The following is a 19,035-nucleotide window of genomic DNA, read 5'->3' as shown; positions in this document are numbered from 1 at the left end:
GAACTTTTTCAGTTTATGTCTCAGTGTTTGAATCTTATGTTCATACAACTATTTACACATGATAAGTTTGCTGAAAATAAACGCGGTTGACAGTGAGAGGATTTTTCTTTTTTTTGTTGCTGAGTTTAGGTTCTGACTTGTGGTTCAAATGCTCTTTCAGGTTGCATTAATCAGGGTGGTAGAGAAGATGTTGTTGGTCACAGGATGTGGTGATGAGGCAGTCATCTGAAGGACAGTTACTCTTTTGCCCTGCTGTGAGTGGTTGGAGATAAGAGACGGATTGTCAGGCAACGCCCATTTCTGGAGGCAAGTCGAGCAGTACGTGTGAATGCTGTTCCACAGCTCCAAATGTGTGACAATTATGTCAATTAAGAAAATATGTGGTGATACAGTATTTAACTGGTTTCATTTATGCTATTTGTTTGAAACAGCTGTGCACTTTGAAATGTATACATTGTGTGTCAGGAGTTCGTGTTCACATTGAAGCAGTGATGTAGAATATTGGATGCATTGTACAACTGAGAATGCTGAGCATCTGTACTGTACAGCTCCGCACAAGATGCCATTGAAGCTACACTATATTCTTCAGTGGATGTTGTCATGGATTTCACAGCAACAAGTAAAACTTCTGCATAGGTATCTAGTCTTAGAGAGTCTTAGCGTAGAACACAAAGGAAGGTTAATTGGCAGTTGACGCACTTAAGCATATAGCCATGTACAGTAGCCATGTACAGTCAAAAGTTTGGACACCTACTCATTCAATGGTTTTTTCTTTATATTTACTATTTTCTACATTGTAGAATAATAGTGAAGACATCAAAACGATGAAATAAAACATATTGAATCATGTAGTAACCAAAAAAGTGTTAAACAAATCAAAATATATTTTATATTTGAGATTCTTTGAAGTGGTCACCCTTTGCCTTGATGACAGCTTTGCACACTCTTGGCATTCTCTCAACCAGCTTAAGAGGAATACTTTTCCAACAGTCTTAAAGGAGTTGCTGAGCACTTGTTGGCTGCTTTTCCTTCACTCTGCAATCCAACTCATCCCAAACCATCTCAATTGGGTTTAGGTCGGGTGATTGTGGAGGCCAGGTCATCTGATGCAGCACCATCACTTTCCTCCTTGGTCAAATAGCCCTTACACAGCCTGGAGGTGTGTTTTGGGTCATTGTCCTGTTAAAAAAAACAAATGATGTCCCACTAAGAGCAAACCAGATGGGATGGCGTATCGCTGCAGAGTGCTCTGGTAGCCATGCTGGTTAAGTGTGCCTTGAATTCTAAATAAATCACTGACAGTGTCACCAGCAAAGCACCATCACACCTCCTCCTCCATGCTTCATGGTGGGAACCACACATGCAGAGGTCATCCGTTCACCTACTCTGCGTCTCACAAAGACACAGTGGTTGGAACCAAAAATCTCACATTTGGACTCATCAGAGCAAAGGACCGATTTCCACCGGTCTAATGTTCATTGCGCATGTTTTTTGGCCCAAGCAAGTCTCTTCTTATTATTGGTGTCCTTTTAGTATTATTGGTGTCCTTTAGTAGTGGTTTCTTTGCAGCAATTTGAACATGAAGGCCTGATTCACGCAGTCTCCTCTGAACAGTTGATGTTGAGATGTCTGTTACTTGAGATCTGTGAAGCATTTATTTGGGCTGCAATCTGAGGCTGGTAACTCTTGGTCTTCCTTTCCTGTGGCGGTCCTCATGAGAGCCTGTTTCATCATAGTGCTTGATGGTTTTTGTGACTGCATTTGAAGAAACTTCCAAAGTTCTTGAAATTTTCAGCAGTGACTGACCTTCATGGCTTAAAGTAATGATGGACTGTTGTTTCTCTTTGCTTATTTGACCTATTCTTGCCATAATTTGGGCTTGGTATTTTACCAAATAGGGCTATCTTCTGTATACCACCCCTATCTTGTCACAACACAACTGATTGGCTCAAACTGATTAAGAAGGAAAGAAATTCCACAAATGAACTTTTAATAAGGCACACCTGCTAACTGAAATGCATTCCAGGTGACTACGTCATGAAGCTGGTTGAGAGGATGCAAAGAGTGTGCAAAGTTGTCATCAAGGCAAAGGGTGGCTACTTTGAAGAATCTAAAATATGTTTTGACACTTTTTTGGATACTACATGATTCCATGTGTGTTATTTCATAGTTTTGATGTCTTTGCTATTTTTCAACAATGTAAGAAAATAGTACAGATAAAGAAACACCTTCTCATTCCAGGGTTTATCAACTTTCGACTGGTACTGTAGATCAACTCACCCGGGCTATACTGTACTTGGGCTGACATGTTCAACATTGAAGCCTATGACAGAAAGTGAAACATGACACCGACTGCCCTTGCCTTTGTCTATGTTTGGGAACTGGGCTCTAGGCCATTACCACTTCTAACTGTAACTAGCTATCGCCGGGGGCAACCAAACCTAGGCATTTCTGAACCAGCACATTCCTGTCTGCCTGTGTCCAGGGCTATGGTGTAAGGTAGCAGTTGTGCTTGGCGTCACGCTAACATGCAACAGCAGCACTCTGTGGGCTATAGGGGCTTAGTGACAGTAACGCACTTTCGCAAGAGAACACACACTCGCACACATTTGTACAGGAACACACAGTGGCACCAAACACCAAGTATGGAAATGAAGCATTGACGCTAATGACTTAAGGCCAGGGTCATGTTCAGTAGGCACCAAACAAAAGAAACCAGACTGAAACAGGGAGGAACTACCTGGTGCTTGTCCTATAAGAAACTGTCATTTTAGTTTTCAGTTGCTAAATGTATTCTGGTGCATGTCCTAATGAAAAGGGCCCTGCTCGGAGTCATGATATCTTCAAGAGCCCCACTCTCAACACTGGCCCCAATGTAAAGTAGTGGACAGAGAGTTTAGATTTCTTGAGTGGCTTGAAGTACACAGAGAGAGCGGGTGGAGAGAGAAAGACGGAGTGTGGGAGCTAGTGATATATTAGTCATGTGATAGGAGCACTATGGTTGTCACCATGGGTATGTCACTACATGTTTGGGACTCACTACTGAGATGTGTGACTGGGTTGGGACTTGGAATTAGAGTGTACAAAACATTAAGAACACCTGCTCTTTCCATGACCGACTGACCAGGTGAAAGCTATGATCCATTATTGATGTCATTTGTTAAATACACTTCAATCAGTGTAGATGAAGGGGAGGAGACAGGTCAAAAAATGATTTTAAAGCCGTGAGACATGGATTGTGTATGTGTGTCATTCAGAGGGTGAATGGGAAATACAAAGATTTTTAGCGTGGTATGGTAGTAGGTGCCAGGCGCACCGGTTTGTGCCAAGAACACCAACGCTGCCGGGTTTTTCACGATCAACAGTTTCCGTGTGTATCAAGAATGGTCCACCACCCAACTGTGGGGAGTATTGGAGTCAACGTTGGTCAGCGTCCTAGTGGAGTCCATGCCCCAACGAATTGAGGGTGTTCTGAGGACAAAAGAGGTGGGGGGTGCAACTCAATATTAGGAAGGTATTCTTAATGTTTTGTACACTCAATGTCTATCATCATGAGCTGTGTTGTCACAGTTTCTCTTCCAAGACTACTGTGACACCGAGTTCCCACTCACTTAGGATATTTGTGTGGCAGAGAGAGAGTGAGAGACTGGGAACTAACAATCTACAGTACTGTGCTCCGTGTGCTGGGAGTTAGTGTGGAAGCCATGGGCTGTGTTGTCACGTCTGCTGTTCCCAGACTACCGTGTGAGTTAGACTCCCTCTGGACTAAGTTAATAATTATCAGAAATGTTCAGTATTGATCATGGAAACATAACTACTATCTGGTGGAATAAGGGTATCTGTGAGACAATCAAAGTCCTGGAGCTGTGTTTTCCCTGGGGGACTGAAGATGATGATGCGCAATGTTCCAGTAGTGCCTGTAAATCACCTCTATGTTGCTCGGTAATCTGAAATGTATTTTGGCTGTGGACGGGGAAAAAACTTACGCCACAATTGTATAGAAAACCCAACCCACATCGCAGGTCATTGACCTATTGTTATACAATCCAAGATATGTTGGCAAGACAACCAGGCTATTGGTATCTTATTGGCTTAGAATAGGTGTTGACTGTTGTTCATGCTAGCAGTCACATAGGTATGGGCCTAATAGATGGAGCAAAACCCTCATTGTCATCAACGGGGTAATCTCAGTGAGCAATTTCAAAGCCCTTTGAGTTTTGGCTATCCTGGTTCCCCACCCTATATTATCTGTTATGGATGGTATTGATATTGATTTGACTTATAATTGTTAAGATATGGATGAAGATATAGGATTAATATCACAAGGATATACATAAAGATAGGCAATCAAGTATGCAGATTACAGACCAGCAGAATATTATTTCCATAGGCCCATGCATTTAGAATGAGACTCCCAATGAGACTGATCTCTCTCTTTCTCCACTCTACCAAAACAACAACACGCTGACTCACTCCTTGACAGTCTCCCGATGGAAACGATAAAAGCGTTCTCCACATTGACAGACTGTGCGGTTTGTAAGTGTCTGCCACTAAAGCACGGCACCACACTGTTAAAACCCCTCCATTAGTGAAAGCCTTGGATATTTCATTATGTGCGAGGGTGTGGGCCTGACCCGGTCCCATAGGAACATATAAGAGTTCTCCCATCCCCCAACCACTCTCCGTACTATTCTGCTCCCACAGACTTGATTGCCATTGACTTGAATGGTGTCCGATTACCCTGACGCTGACACCAAGGCCCTTTTTTTCCTATCGATGTATAGCAACTCCAAGGCTTCAAGACCTTGACTAGATCTATAATGGACACGTATGGCCAGGGAGAATACCGCTATAGGAATATTGCAATCTTGCCTGCACTTGCCTATGGAAATATACAATGACACAGTTCAAAAAACCTGAAGAGTGAGGACTAATTGAGCTCTGAGTGGGTCCAGAGGCCGATGATGATTTCTAATGGAGACTTGAAGCTGGGGACAGGAAGGCATGATTATGGTTGTGGCCTTGAGCATATAAGGAAGGTTTGCCTATGCACTGATATTGAATGTCATTTTAGTTGAGTTTTAGATTATTTCATCATTTAAAGGTACACCTACAAAATGATGCACTTGATTTAAGAATCATCGAGGGTAAACAAAAAATTTGACTTATTTCCATTGGTCCTCAAGTAGCATCTCATTTAGAGATGAGGGTCTCGGGGTGGCTTTCAGAGATAGTTGTTGCATGGTGTTACTGTATGTAAACACTTCATGATGGTCTTCTTGTGCACATGGCGTGGCAGTATATGTATACCAAATAAATACATAGGGGAGTATATCTAGATAGAATTTTAATGCTAGCGATATCTCTCTTTCTCTCTAAAAAGTGTCCCAGCGGGTGCTTTCTATGAATGACGTGTTGCAGCCTACACCCCCACTAGCACTGTCAAGTAACAAGCTATTGTCTCAGTCACCTGTCTCAACTTAACCTGACGCCATGCGTTCATTCCAGCTCCTACCACGATGCTTCTATCCAATGCCTGGCTGGCGTCCTACAGACGAGGTCACAGCCCCTACAGAAAACCTATTGTTAACTCATTCAGTGTAGCAGCCCACGAGAACCCTTTAAGTAACTGCATGTCAAGTAAGAATGATGGTACTAGTAGACCGACAAGTGTTTTGTGTTACGTTACTAAATTGCATAGAAGGGTTGCTAACGCACAGGGTTGCTAATGTAACTGATTTATGGGGTCTCGTCCAGGATCTCATCAAACTAACATGGAAAAAACACCTGCTGTTTTTCTAATGCATATCTGCTTGGGCAGGCAGTCAATGTTTTCCTTCAATAGATATTATTACGTATGTGGCGGAAAAGGCAGGTTTCTCTCTCGGGACCTACTGGGCCCCAGTAATATGGATATTGTTTACGTTGTGCCGGTCAGCGACTGTTACCCAAGAGTGGGGCTAGGCCAGGCTCCTATTCCCTCACATTGCTGGGTCTTGTTCTTTAGGGCACGGAAAAGGAAAACGCTTTGCAACAGAAAACAAGAATGAGCGTTTCTTATTGGCCTAAACCTGGTAGTCCCTCCCTGTTTCAGTACGTTTCCTTTTGTTTGGTGTCTAATGAACGCTACCCTGGGGAATGAGACTCGGGTTATGCCTCTGTTGTGACGGAGTTATCTATTAGGATTTCTTTCCAGCTTGATCCACTGACCCAGTCTACATATAGCGTGTGCATTTAAGGCACAGTAGCATGCCCAATGCGCACGTACAGTATATATTGTTTAGCCTACATCTGTAGAGTTCTGAGGAAAGTTGGATGGAGATGTCCAGGTATTGTGTTTTATGGTGTTGGGACCGCTGCATTCGTGTGTGCTGTGGCGGGCTACTTTAGTTTTTTATGGTTTAGCTGATAGGCTTTTACATGGAAAATGACGCTTCAACAAAAAGGGTGGTATTCAAATCCAGTGGTTTCCCTTCCCTATACACATGTGAAAGGTTATTTCAGCAGGGCAATGCGTCCTTCCTTGTTGCAGATAGGAGTTCCTCTAGTAATTTGTCATTTGGCTAATATGTTTGTGTTAAAGTAGCTACTTCAGATAGTTCCTGAATGGTTCAAAGTGCCTGTCGGTGTTGTTTGTCTTTTCAGTAGGACATGTCTGAGTAGGTCAGTCTTGTCTTTGTAAATGGAACCACTTTTGCGCAAGTTGAGAATGAAAGTGGAAGTTGAAGGCTACTGAGAAATAGAGGTGACATGAGTGAGGAAAGAAAGGGTCACAGCTGGTTTCACATCTCTTTTAGAGGGAAGAAAGAAATCAGAAATGCAAGTTTGAAGATTCCATCTCAAACATGCCATTAATCAATTTGACTTTCGTTTGCCCTCAGAACTCCGATAGGATGGCGTCACAGGAAGGGGGGGAGCCGCCTCCTAACGGCAGCCAATCAGACAGCCGGTTGAAGAGCAAGAAGCCGCCCCGCCTGGTCATAGCCATCCCTGCCCCAGAGGAAGAAGAGAGGGTTGAAGAGGGAGATGAAACGGTCAAGCAGGTACCCCTTTTGACCTGATCTTTCCACTTTGACCCCTCTTTATGGAAACATGGTCTGTACTTGGAAAATGGCAGTTGGATGCCCTGATGAATGCCATTTCAATAGGAAAGGGAAGAATTGGCAAGCAAACTTTTACAGTTGGTAGTATAGTCAGGAGTTTCAGCCCCCCAACTGAAAACCTTTTTACTATAGAGGAGAATACTATCTTCCTTGCCTTCATATACAGTATGTCATTTCATTGGGGGAAGTCTGGCATTTGGGACAGCTGCTGGTGTCTATGGGCACTGGGCCAGCCATATCTCAATCAGCACCCCCCCCCACTCATGCTAGTGTTGCACGGTCACTCATGACTAGCTACTCTATAGCAAAGCTGAGATATGCCCTGTTAACATTCCTGTCTTTACATTTTGGGCTTCATAAGCCTGAGCTTATAAGCATGAGCTGAACAAAATTGGTCCAATCTGGTCCAATGTAGTCTCATTAGCTAGTTTTTGGGTACATGTATCCATTTTCCTGGTTAACTCACATCTCTTCACTGTCTCTGTCTGGCTGGATTGGTGAACCCCAGGGGACTCCTTCAGATTAAGTGGTTATTTTGCCCAAAACAATCTGCTCCATCACACATGAAGAACTCCCTGTACCATTACTTGTCAAAAGTCATCAGTGTTAGGAGTCTGCCTGCAGAGAGGGTGTGTAGGAACGGGATGAGGGAGGGTGTGTGTGGGGGACGGTGGGTGGGTGGGTGAGTGTGTGAGGGAGAGTGCATGTGTGAGAACGTATGTGTGTGCACTGTCAATACGCAGGGGGTTTCCCCAACAAAGAGCCTCTGGTGGCAGGCTGGCTAGCTAAGCACACCCCCTGCTGGCTGACACACAGGCAGCTCATGTGTCTCTCACAATACTCCGTTGACTCCACAAGTCGTTAGCCAAGTCACCTTTCAAGACATGAATGGGCTTTGAAAGAACATGTAATACAAAATGAAATAACATTACAATGGAAAAAATCATTAAGCTTTAGGTTGTTCTGGTGTTTCCCTAGTATCACTCGTATGTTTGTAAAAAATGATTTATGCATTTTGCTGCGGTCTCAGAAAAAGAACTCCTTACTTTGCCATTCTTACACTTCTGTGAGCTAAACCGGATAGTTGTAATCACTACAGTCAATGGAACGCTGTTGACTGAATCATAACACAACAATCATGCACTTAACACGCATTTCCGTCCAAACGTTCCATTGACAACAATGCACGATTTACACAATCTTCAAATGATTCACACACCACAAGTGAAGATTTAGCCCAGTAGTATACCAGTGTGAATTCCATCTATATTCAGCCAATCCATTTCAAGTACCCTTTACTTTCATGGCTTGCCGTATACTGACTCTCTGAGCTAGGATAATACTCAGTAAGCCTACCTGTATACTGACTCTCTGAGCTAGGATAATACTCAGTAAGCCTACCTGTATACTGACTCTCTGAGCTAGGATAATACTCAGTAAGCCTACCTGTATACTGACTCTCTGAGCTAGGATAATACTCAGTAAGTCTACCTGTATACTGACTCTCTGAGCTATGATAATACTCAGTAAGCCTACCTGTATACTGGCTCTCTGCTCTTTCCCCTGTCCCTCTGTCCAGCCCCTGCGTTCGTCCCTGAAGAAGAGTGAGAGCCAGCAGCAGGCCAGTCCTCTGTCTGACAGTGGTGCTGATGGTGGTGGTGGTGGTCACTCTGTTGGGGACAGGAGGGCAGCCTTCCACAGACAGACCTCCCTGTCTCAGAGCATACGCAAGTAAGTGGGGTTGGAGAGAGAGGGAGAAGTGGGAAGAGCGAGGGAAGAAATAAAGGGAGGAAGAAACTAATGGAGGGCAGAAGAAAACGCTGAAAGGGGTTATAGGAGGATTTCAGGGGCAGTGAGGGTGAGAAAGGAGGAAGATGATGACGAGTGCAAAAAGAAAGGAAAGGTGGTGTATGAGAAGATTTGATGGGGGTGGAAAGAGGCTGTAGATTAACAGATGGCGGCAGAGAGAGAAACAGAAGGGAGAGAGAAAGAGAAAAGACAGTGGGAGAGAATCTCAATTGTGTACTCCTTGCATCCTCTTCTCCTTCTCAAACCCCATTGGAGAAGAAGTTCAGAGGGGAGGGAAACTGGCTTTCTCATCCAATGGGATTTGCGCAAAAAACATTTGGGGGGGGGGGGCAGCATGTCGTGGGGGATTTCCTTTTATGACTGTTTGGAATGTTGGACGTAATCAAGTTGTATTCTCCCTCTCTCTTTTACACCTCACTGTCTCTCCCTCTTTCTTCTGTATTCCTCCTACCAACTTTCCTTTCCCTCCCTCCTTTCTCTCCTCTTTCCCCCTTCTCTCCCCCCCCTCCAGGAGTACAGCCCAAGTTACAGCCCAAGCAGCTGGTTGGTTCGGGGTGGGTGAGGACTGTGAGACCAAGCAGCAGCTATGGCAGAGGAAGAGCCTGCGCCACTGCAGCCAGCGCTACGGCAAGCTCAAGGCCCAGTACAGAGAGCCGGAGCTCCCCATCAGCATGGACCAGGGCCTGGACTCACCCGCCGCAAACAAGATTCCCAAGGTAGGCTCTTAGCCCCTAGGTCTGACAGAACTGGGTAGGTACAGTGCATTCGGGAAGTATTCAGACCCCTCGACTTTTTCCACATTTTGGTACGTTACAGCCTTATTCTAAAATGGATTCAATCAAGGTTTTTAGACATTTTTGCAAATGTATTAAACCATAAAAAAAATGGAAATATCACATTTACATAAGTATTGAGGCCCTTTACTCAGTACTTTGTTGAAGCACCTTTGGCAGCGATTACAGCCTGGGATCTTCTTGGGTATGACCCTACAAGCTTGGCACACCTGTATTTGGGAAGTTTTTCATTCTTCTCTGCAGATCCTCTCAAGGTCTGTCAGGTTGGATGGGGAGCGTCGCTGCACAGCTACTGGTCTCTCCAGAGATGTCCGATCGCGTTCAAGTCCACTCGAGGACATTCGGAGACTTGTCCAGAAGCCATTCCTGCGTTGTCTTGGCTGTGTGCTTAGGGTCGTTGTCCTGTTGAAAGGTAAACCTTTGCCCCAGTCTGAGTTCCTGAATGCTCTGGAGCAGGTTTTCATTCAGGATCTCTCTGTACTTTGTGCCGTTCATCTTTCCCTCGATCCTGACTAGTCTCCCAGTCCCTGCCGCTGAAAAACATTCCCACAGCATGATGCTGCCACCACCATGCTTCACTGTAGGGATGGTGCCAGGTTTCGTCCAGAGTTGACGCTTGGCATTCAGGCCAAAGAGTTCAATCTTGGTTTCATCAGACCAGAGAATCTTGTTTCTCATGGTCTGAGCTGTCATGTGCCTTTTACTGAGGAGTGGCCACTCAATCATAAAGGCCTGATTTGTGGAGAGCTGCACAGATGGTTGTCCTTCTGGAAGGTTCTCCCATCTCCACAGAGGAATTCTAGTGCTCTGTCAGAGTGACCATCAGGTTCTTTGTCACCTCCCTGACCAACGCCCTTCTCCCCCGATTGCTCAGTTTGGCTGTGCGGCCAGCTCTAGGAAGAGTCTTGGGGGTTCCAAACTGCTTCCATTTAAGAATGATGGAGGCCACTGTGTTCTTGGGGACCTTCAATATTGCAGAAATGTTGTGGTACCCTTCCCCAGATCTGTGCCTCGACACAATCCTGTCTCTGAGCTCTACGGACAATTCCTTTACGGACAATTCCAACCTCATGGCTTGGTTTTTGCTCTGACATGCATTGTCAACTGTGGGAACTTATATAGACAGATGTGTGCCTTTCCAAATCATGTCCAATCTATTCAATTAACCACAGGTGGACTCCAATCAAGTTGTAGAAGCATTTCAAGGATGATCAATGGAAACAGGATGCACCTGAGCTCAATATCGACATCTCATAGCAAATGGTCTGAATACTTATGTGAATAAGTTATTTCTGTTTTTTATTTGTAATACATTTGCAAAAATGTCTAAAAACCTGTTTTGACTTTGTCATTATGCTGTATTGTGTGCAGATTGATTGAGGGGAAACGTTTATTTAATCAATTTTAGAAGAAGGCTGTAATGAAAACGATAACAGGGCTGAATACTTTCTGAATTCACCATATTAGCAATAAAGTGGCAAGGAAAGATACTACTATCCACATCTTTTCTGATCTACATGAAGTGCCCAGGGACTGAGGGGTAGGGATTGTTTGTAAACGGGGCCACTGTGTTTGTTGCACAATCAAATCAACTTTACCTTACAAGACTCTATCATCAACAACCGTCATCACTTGTCTCGGTGTCAGACATCAGATTAGACTCCGGCTTTTGGACCTCTACTCAGAATGGAGACATCACAGAGATTAGGTGGAAGGGCGGCGGTAGTTCCACTCAAGGGGAAGTGAAGTGTACCCTCTGCCTGCCATAAATAATGCAGAGCGGGGCACTGTGGTGACAGGAGGTTGACTACATCTGAGCCCCAGCTAGATGTATTGTTTCTGTTAGTCCCCACACACTCTGCTCTCCTCTGACTCCAACACACCCGCTCCTGGGTGCTAGTTTGTCTCCACGACTCTCTCTCTTTCTCTCTCCTTCTGTCTGTCACTCTCTGCCCCCTTATTTCTGTCTCTGTCTGTCTATTCCTCTCTCTCTCCCAATCTGTTTTTGTTCCTCTTTCTCCTTTGCTCTCTGTCAACTCCTATGAAGACTCGGGTAAGACTGCATAACAAGCTTCTACATTCTCTCTGACACACTCACGCTGACTGATACCTCGGCACACAGACGTACACACACACAGACGTGCACACACAGAACACTCCTAGTAGATGGATCATAGGTGTGTGTGAATTTCACTGTGACATCAGTAACACTTTCATGTAGAGCCGTCAGTGTGATTCTTTGTCAACTCCTGTAGAGTGCAACGTTTTCCTGATTTAGATTCCCCCAGCTAGTTTAAATGTCACCTCTTGAGGATTTCAGCTTTACAATGTAGTTTTTTTTGTTGTGATGAAGCTAATGATGTGACAGTTAATTATTTAGTGTGTTTCTGTTTAATCAGTGTGAACTTGCCCTGTCTGTCCGCCTCTTTCCCCCCCCCCCCCCCAGATTGTGGACCCCCTAGCACGGGGGCGAGCGTTCCGCTACCCGGATGAGACGGACCGACCTCCCCGTACCCCCCACACAGGACCTGTCACCCCGCGGTTCTCCTCCCAGCGTTCCAGGGGCTACGCCCACCTGCCCCGGCGCAAGAGGGAGTCTGTCGCCCGCATGAGTATACGAGCAGCGTCCAACCTACTCAGGGTGAGCGGGCGCTGGGGAACGTTAGAGGAAGTGTGGATGGGGTTTCATCTCCAACCTGATCACCACTGGGGATCGTTAGAGGAAGTGTGGATGGGGTTTCATCTCCAACCTGATCACCACTGGGGATCGTTAGAGGAAGTGTGGATGGGGTTTCATCTCCAACCTGATCACCACTGGGGATCGTTAGAGGAAACTAGACTTCATTTGAGTGTACATTCAAGAGTGTGTGTGCATGTGTGTTGCATGTGTGTTGCTATTGAGCGAAATACAGATGAATATTTGATGGTTTTGTGTGTACGTGCCTGACATAATTATAGATTTTTCGCTTAAAAGACTGCTATGTTGATCTGTGTATCTTGTACTGTACTTCACAGTCATATTTGAGTTGAGTTGTTTCTCCCCACAGCGAGTCTTTGATGTTGTCCCACAAATGTCCTGGTTGTGTGTGTGGTTCAGGGTCGTTCAGGTCCAGTGGGCTCCCAGACAAGTCGTAGTTTCCGCCGGCGGAGCTTCGCCCGGCCCAGCTTGCTGGATGAGGATACTGTGGACTCGGCAGACACTCACGAGTCTGTCTTCTTCAGCAAGGTAATGCAACTCTATCTACCTTTCTCTCTGTGTCCTTCTCTTGCTTTCTGTCTCTCTTTCTGTTTGTCTCTCTCTCCATGTGCCTCAGTCGTCTCTCTCTCTCCCTCTCTTTCGCTGCCTCCGTCTTCATGCTTTTGTTTGTATTAGTTCTGTCTGTCTCTGTCTCTTCTATATGTCTGTCTCTGTCTCTTCTATATGTCTGTCTCTGTCTCCTCTATATGTCTGTCTCTGTCTCTTCTATATGTCTGTCTCTGTCTCCTCTGTCTCTCTCCCTGTTGTATGTCTCTTTCTCTTCCATATGTCTGTGTCTCTCTCTGTCTCTTCTATATGTCTCTCGCTTCTATGTCTCTGTCTCCTCTATATGTCTCTGTCTGTCTCTTCTAAACTCAGCAAAAAAAGAAACAGCCCTTTTGCAGGACCCTGTCTTTCAAAGATAATTCATAAAAATCCAAATTACTTCACAGATCTTCATTGTAAGGGGTTTAAACACTATTTCCATGCTTGTTCAATGACCCATAAACAATTAATGAACATGCACCAGTGGAACGGTCGTTAAGACACTAACAGCTTACAGATCGTAGGCAATTAAGGTCACAGTTCTGAAAACTTAGGACACTAAAGAGGCCTTTCTACTGACTCTGAAAAACACCAAAAGAAAGATGCCCAGGGTCCCTGCTCATCTGCGTGGACATGCCTTAGGCATGCTGCAAGGAGGCATGAGGACTGCAGATGTGGCCAGGGCAATAAATTGCAATGTCCGTACTGTGAGACGTCTAAGACAGCGCTACAGGGAGACAGGACGGACAGCTGATCGTCCTAGCAGTGGCAGACCATGTGTAACAACACCTGCACAGGATCGGTACATCCGAACATCACACCTGCGGGACAGGTACAGGATGGCAACAACTGCTTGAGTTACACCAGGAACACAATCCCTACATCAGTGCTGACTGTCCGCAATAGGCTGAGAGAGGCTGGACTGAGGGCTTGTAGGCCTGTTGTAAAGGCAGGTCCTCACCAGACATCACTGGCAACAACGTCGCCTATGGGCACAAACCCATCGTCGCTGGACCAGACAAGACTGGCAAAAAGTGCTCTTCACTGACAAGTCTCGGTTTTGTCTCACCAAGGGTGATGGTCGGATTTGCATTTTTCATCAAAGGAATGAGCGATACACCGAGGCCTTTACTCTGGAGGGTGATCGATTTGGAGGTGGAGGGTCCGTCATGGTCTGGGGCGGTGTGTCACAGCATCATCAAGCTGAGATTGTTGTCATTGCAGGCAATCTCAACACTGTGCATTACAGGGAAGACATCCTCTTTCCTCATGTGGTACCCTTCCTGCAGGCTCATCCTGACATGACCCTCCAGCATGACAATGCCACCAGCCATACTGCTCATTCTGTGCGTGATTTCCTGCAATACAGGAATGTCAGTGTTCTGCCATGGCCAGTAAAGAGCCCGGATCTCAATCCCATTGAGCACGTCTGGGACCTGTTGGAAGGTGAGGGCTAGGGCCATTCCCCCAAGAAATGTCCGGGAACTTGCAGGTGCCTTGGTGGAGTAGTGGGGTAACAATCTCACAGCAAGAACTGGCAAATCTGGTGCGGTCCTTGAGGAGGAGATGCACTGCAGTACTTAATGCAGCTGGTGGCTGTTATTTTTGACCCCCCCCCCCCCCCCCTTTTGTTCAGGGACACATTATTCAATTTCTGTTCGTCACATGTCTGTGGAACTTGTTCAGGTTATGTCTCAGTTGTTGAATCTTGTAATGTTCATTTAAATATTTACACATGTTAAGTTTGCTGAAAATCAATGCAGTTGACAGAGGACATTTCTTTTTTTGCTGAGTTTATATGTTTCTGTCTCTTCTATATGTCTCTGTCTCCTCTGTGTCTCTGTCTCTCTCTTCTATATGTGTGTCTCCTCTATATGTCTCTCTCTGTCTCTTCTATATGTATCTGTTTGTGCTCTGTGTTCCAGGTGAAAGCAGTCAGTCTCAGCTTAGCCACTGTGCTAGATCACACAGATGAGATAATTAACACAATGTCAAGTGGCTATTTTGGGTCTCCTCTCCTCTCAAATCAAATTGTATTAGTCACATGTGCCAAATACAACCTTACAGTGAAATGCCCTAACCAACAATGCAGTTAAAAAAAGTACAGATAAGAGTAAGAGATAAAAGTAACAAGTATTTAAAGAGCAGCAGTAAAGAATAACAATATATACAAGGGGTGCCGGTACAGAGTCAATGTGCGGGGTCACCGGTTAGTTGAGGTAGTATGTACATGTAGGTAGAGTTATTAAAGTGACTATGCATAGATGACAACAGAGAGTTGCAGGGGTGTGGAGGGGCGGGGCAATGCAAATAGTCTGGGTAGCCATTTGACTAGATGTTCAGGAGTCTTATGGCTTGGGGTTAGAAGCTGGTTTGAAGCCTCTTGGACCTAGACTTAGTGCTCCGGTACCGCTTGCCGTACGGTAGCAGAGTGAACAGTCTATGCCTAGGGTGGCTGGAGTCTTAGTAGGTGCGACAGTTAGTGGAGGGATGAATAGTAGGTGTGACAGTTAGTGGAGGGATGAATAGTAGGTGTGACAGTTAGTGGAGGGATGAATAGTAGGTGTGACAGTGAGTGGAGGGATGAAGGGTGAATATAAGTTGTCTTGAGATTTTCTTGAATGTTAAGAAAGTAGTTGGAAGTTAAGAAAGCCAGATCCTGTACTGTTGGAGTGAGACGTGTGATGGAGTATGTAGTGATGTCTATGGACTGGTTGATGGGGATGATGGTGTGTAGGGGAGGATAGTATATGGAATGATTAGTGCAGAATGGCGGATGGAATTTTCTACATTTGAAAATTGAGAAGAGATTTGTTTTCTGTGGGCCTCTCGATAACATTCTCCCCACGTCAATTCTCTGTCTCAGGTGGATGCCCATGATGAGTTGTACTCCATGGCTGATGATGTGTTCGAGTCTCCCCCTATGTCAGCTTCCTACGGAGGTCACCATGAGCCCTACCAGAGCCTGTAAGTAGCCTCCATTAGAGGGATGGGGAGAGTGATTGATAAAGTCTCATTGGTTTCTACAGTTTTTGACTTTGAGTTTGTCTTTCTCTCCTCCACTCTTTCAACCCTTCCCTTTGCCTCCTGTTTCTGTCTCTGTTTCTCTCGCTCTCTGTTTCTCTCGCTCTCTGCGTCTCGCTCTCTGTGCGTCTCGCTCTCTGTGTGTCTTTCTTTCTGCCCCTCCATTAGGGATGTGTCTAAAACCCCCACCATGCATATTGAGAAGGCCGAGTCACAGCAGCGGGGGCGTCGTATCGCCTCCCAGGTCAAGCACTTTGCCTTTGACAAGCCCAAGCGGCAGTACGGCATGGGCGTGGTGGGAAACTGGCTCAACCGTCACTACCGTCGCAGCATCAGCAGCCAGGTGCAGAAACAGCTGGATGACTTCAGCAGCCACAGGTGAGGAGGGAAGGGAAACACGCATATGAATACGTACAGTACTTTCACACAATCCACACCTAGTACTTCACATTTAGTGGGCATTCATTCGTCTGTGAGAACCACATACATGTGATTTTCACTCTGCAGCGATATCGTTGTGTACATTTTCAAACGATCCAATCAAATAAGAAAAACAACCCTGCTCTGTCGTGTCCCTCAGACCGTACTTCACCTACTGGATCACCTTTGTCCACGTGGTCATCACCATCCTGGCCTGTGCTACCTATGGCTTTGCCCCTGTGGGGTTCGCCCAACACTCCACCACTGAACTGGTGAGGAGTCCCATAGGGCCTAGGCAACTAGACCCCCTAATAGGATCCAAAAATGGCTTCTGTAATCCAATGGTTTCTGTGGTGGCTTCTGGCATACCTCTTTTGATCCACAATGGCTACCTTAGGGATCCATTGCACTGTTTCTCCTGACTGTGTTTTCTTGGTCTCCCTCCACAGGTGTTGAAGAACAAGGGCATCTATGAGAGTGTCAAGTTCATCCAGCAGGAGAACTTCTGGATCGGCCCCGGCTCTGTGAGTCACTGCTCTTCTATCGCACATGTCATACATACTGAATGCCCTTTCAGTCTACATGTGGGGTCTTTAGTTTTGATGGGCTATGTCTGCGGGGGTCTGTGGTGTTGGTGGGAGACGCACTTGGGCTTCAACAGGACACGCTAAAGAAGTTCTGGACTCACTCACTAGTTCTTATTAACTAGTTATTTCCCCACTTACTATAGTGTACTTACTAGTAAGTACTTACTAGTGCTAGTGTGCCTTCTGACTGTATTAAAGTACTTTGACTGGTCCAAAGGACTTTCTGACTTCATTTTGCCTTGAGAAACTTCACACTTGTCAGGTTCATATCCACTTGGACAGTGATACAGAATGTTAATTTCAGAGAATGTGGTGGGCTGACGGTCAGTCACCCATGTTACAGTTTATGTTCTATGTAGGGTGTCAAGTGAAAAAGTGTGTGTTTTCTGATCAAGTAAGACGATGGCTCCACCACATCATCCCACATAGGCCACAGTATGACGAGTGTAAAGGGTCCCACACGACTAGTGGGTGGCTATAGCTCAAATAACTGTAGCTGGGGTTTTGGTGGAAAACGATCTTTGTCTGTTCTGTACTGTGATGCACTAGGTACTACCTTTTTTGTATGGTTGACTATCAAAATAGGATCTCTTGACTACTTACAATACAGGAAAGAGGTCTAACGACCAGCTAAAACAAAGGCTAGGCCAGTAAGCCTAACGCTTCTTTGGCCCTGGTTCTGAGTTGCCCGGTTACGTTAACTTTATTGGATTCCCAGGTTAGGTTAACTGTGCTGGGGTTGCCAGGTTAGGTTAACTGTGCTGGGGTTGCCAGGTTAGGTTAACTATTTTTGGTTGCTACGTCAAATATGTGTCTGGGTGCCAGATTAACAATGTATTCCTGTATTCTGTTCCCCCTCACAGGAGGACCTAATCCACCTTGGAGCCAAGTTCTCCCCGTGTATCCGTAAGGACAGCCAGATAGTCAGTCTCATCCAGAAAGCCAAGGACCAGGAGAGAGAGTCAGGCTGCTGTGTACAGAACGACAACTCGGGCTGTGTCCAGACCCTCAGCAACGACTGCTCGGTACGCAAACACACACGTACACAGTACGCTCACATGCATATGTATTATTGTTGGCCCACACACATACTGTAGTAGACCCACACACATACACACAAACCAGTACTATTGTACTCCCACTTATTCTCGTCTGTCTCTGTCTCTCACACACTCTCCTGCCACCGAGAGATGAATGCTTGTAAACTAGAAACAAGATGATCAACTTGTGTCTGGCTGTGTTTATTCTGGTCTGTGTGTAGGAGTCATTGGCCACTTTCATGAAATGGAGGAATGAATATGTGGACATTCTGAGGTCATCAGGCTCTGTGTGTCACCAGGACCCCAGGTACCGTCTTTGACACTGTTCTACTATAACGACTACAGTGGTCACACACACACACTGTCCTGACCTGACAAGGTAAAACTTACTCGAGGGTATCATAAAGTGTCTTCCTGCTATCTGTTTTCCTGGTGCATGCTGGGAACAGGACCTGTGAAGAGCCAGCCTCAGCAGAGCCTCACACCTGGCCCGATGACATCACACATTGGCCGGTGAGTGACAGGAGGATCATTCAGAGTTATGCTCCGTCTGACAGCCCTGCTAACATGTATTGCGTGAACAGATACCATTATACATCCCATTTCTACAGAATGTTGCACCCCACTGTACAGTATAAGCCCCTGGTATTAAAATACAGCAGTGGATGAGAGGTTACAAAACCATCGTAACCTCAGGTCTTGAATCAGTGGAAACCAACACTAGCTTCTTCTCACCTTCCCTCCATCTGATCCCAGATCTGTACCTCCCCACGCAAGACGAACCTGACAGGCTACAGACACATGGACTGTAACCTCAAGGGACGACCCTGCTGCATAGGAACTAAGGGCCGGTGTGAGATCACTACGAGAGAGTACTGCTCCTTCATGCACGGTTACTTCCACGAGGAGGCCACCCTCTGCTCCCAGGTAGGTGGGTGTTTGTCTGTCCTGTGTGGGTGTTGTTTACAGGGTTTG

The 19,035-nt window shown here is 45.7% G+C and overlaps 1 protein-coding gene across 1 annotated transcript in view; it reads left to right on the top strand.

Annotated features, from left to right (window-relative positions):
* The window catches only part of LOC110493672 (inactive rhomboid protein 2), a 39,252-nt gene that overhangs the window by 11,699 nt on the left and 8,518 nt on the right, over nt 1-19,035 (top strand). The window contains exons 2-14 of the mRNA XM_036949674.1: nt 6,882-7,043; nt 8,683-8,834; nt 9,424-9,628; nt 12,153-12,347; nt 12,804-12,932; nt 15,856-15,956; nt 16,182-16,391; nt 16,594-16,705; nt 16,883-16,957; nt 17,884-18,045; nt 18,282-18,367; nt 18,510-18,573; nt 18,817-18,987. Coding sequence (XP_036805569.1) covers nt 6,894-7,043; nt 8,683-8,834; nt 9,424-9,628; nt 12,153-12,347; nt 12,804-12,932; nt 15,856-15,956; nt 16,182-16,391; nt 16,594-16,705; nt 16,883-16,957; nt 17,884-18,045; nt 18,282-18,367; nt 18,510-18,573; nt 18,817-18,987 — 1,812 coding nt within the window. The 5' untranslated portion in view covers nt 6,882-6,893. The remainder of the gene's footprint in view (nt 1-6,881; nt 7,044-8,682; nt 8,835-9,423; nt 9,629-12,152; nt 12,348-12,803; nt 12,933-15,855; nt 15,957-16,181; nt 16,392-16,593; nt 16,706-16,882; nt 16,958-17,883; nt 18,046-18,281; nt 18,368-18,509; nt 18,574-18,816; nt 18,988-19,035) is intronic.

The sequence above is a fragment of the Oncorhynchus mykiss genome, chromosome 17 (assembly GCF_013265735.2).
Source record: "Oncorhynchus mykiss isolate Arlee chromosome 17, USDA_OmykA_1.1, whole genome shotgun sequence".
Lineage (NCBI taxonomy): Eukaryota > Metazoa > Chordata > Actinopteri > Salmoniformes > Salmonidae > Oncorhynchus > Oncorhynchus mykiss.
Note: the sequence above shows the minus strand (reverse complement) of the source record. Positions and strands in the feature narration are given on the sequence as shown.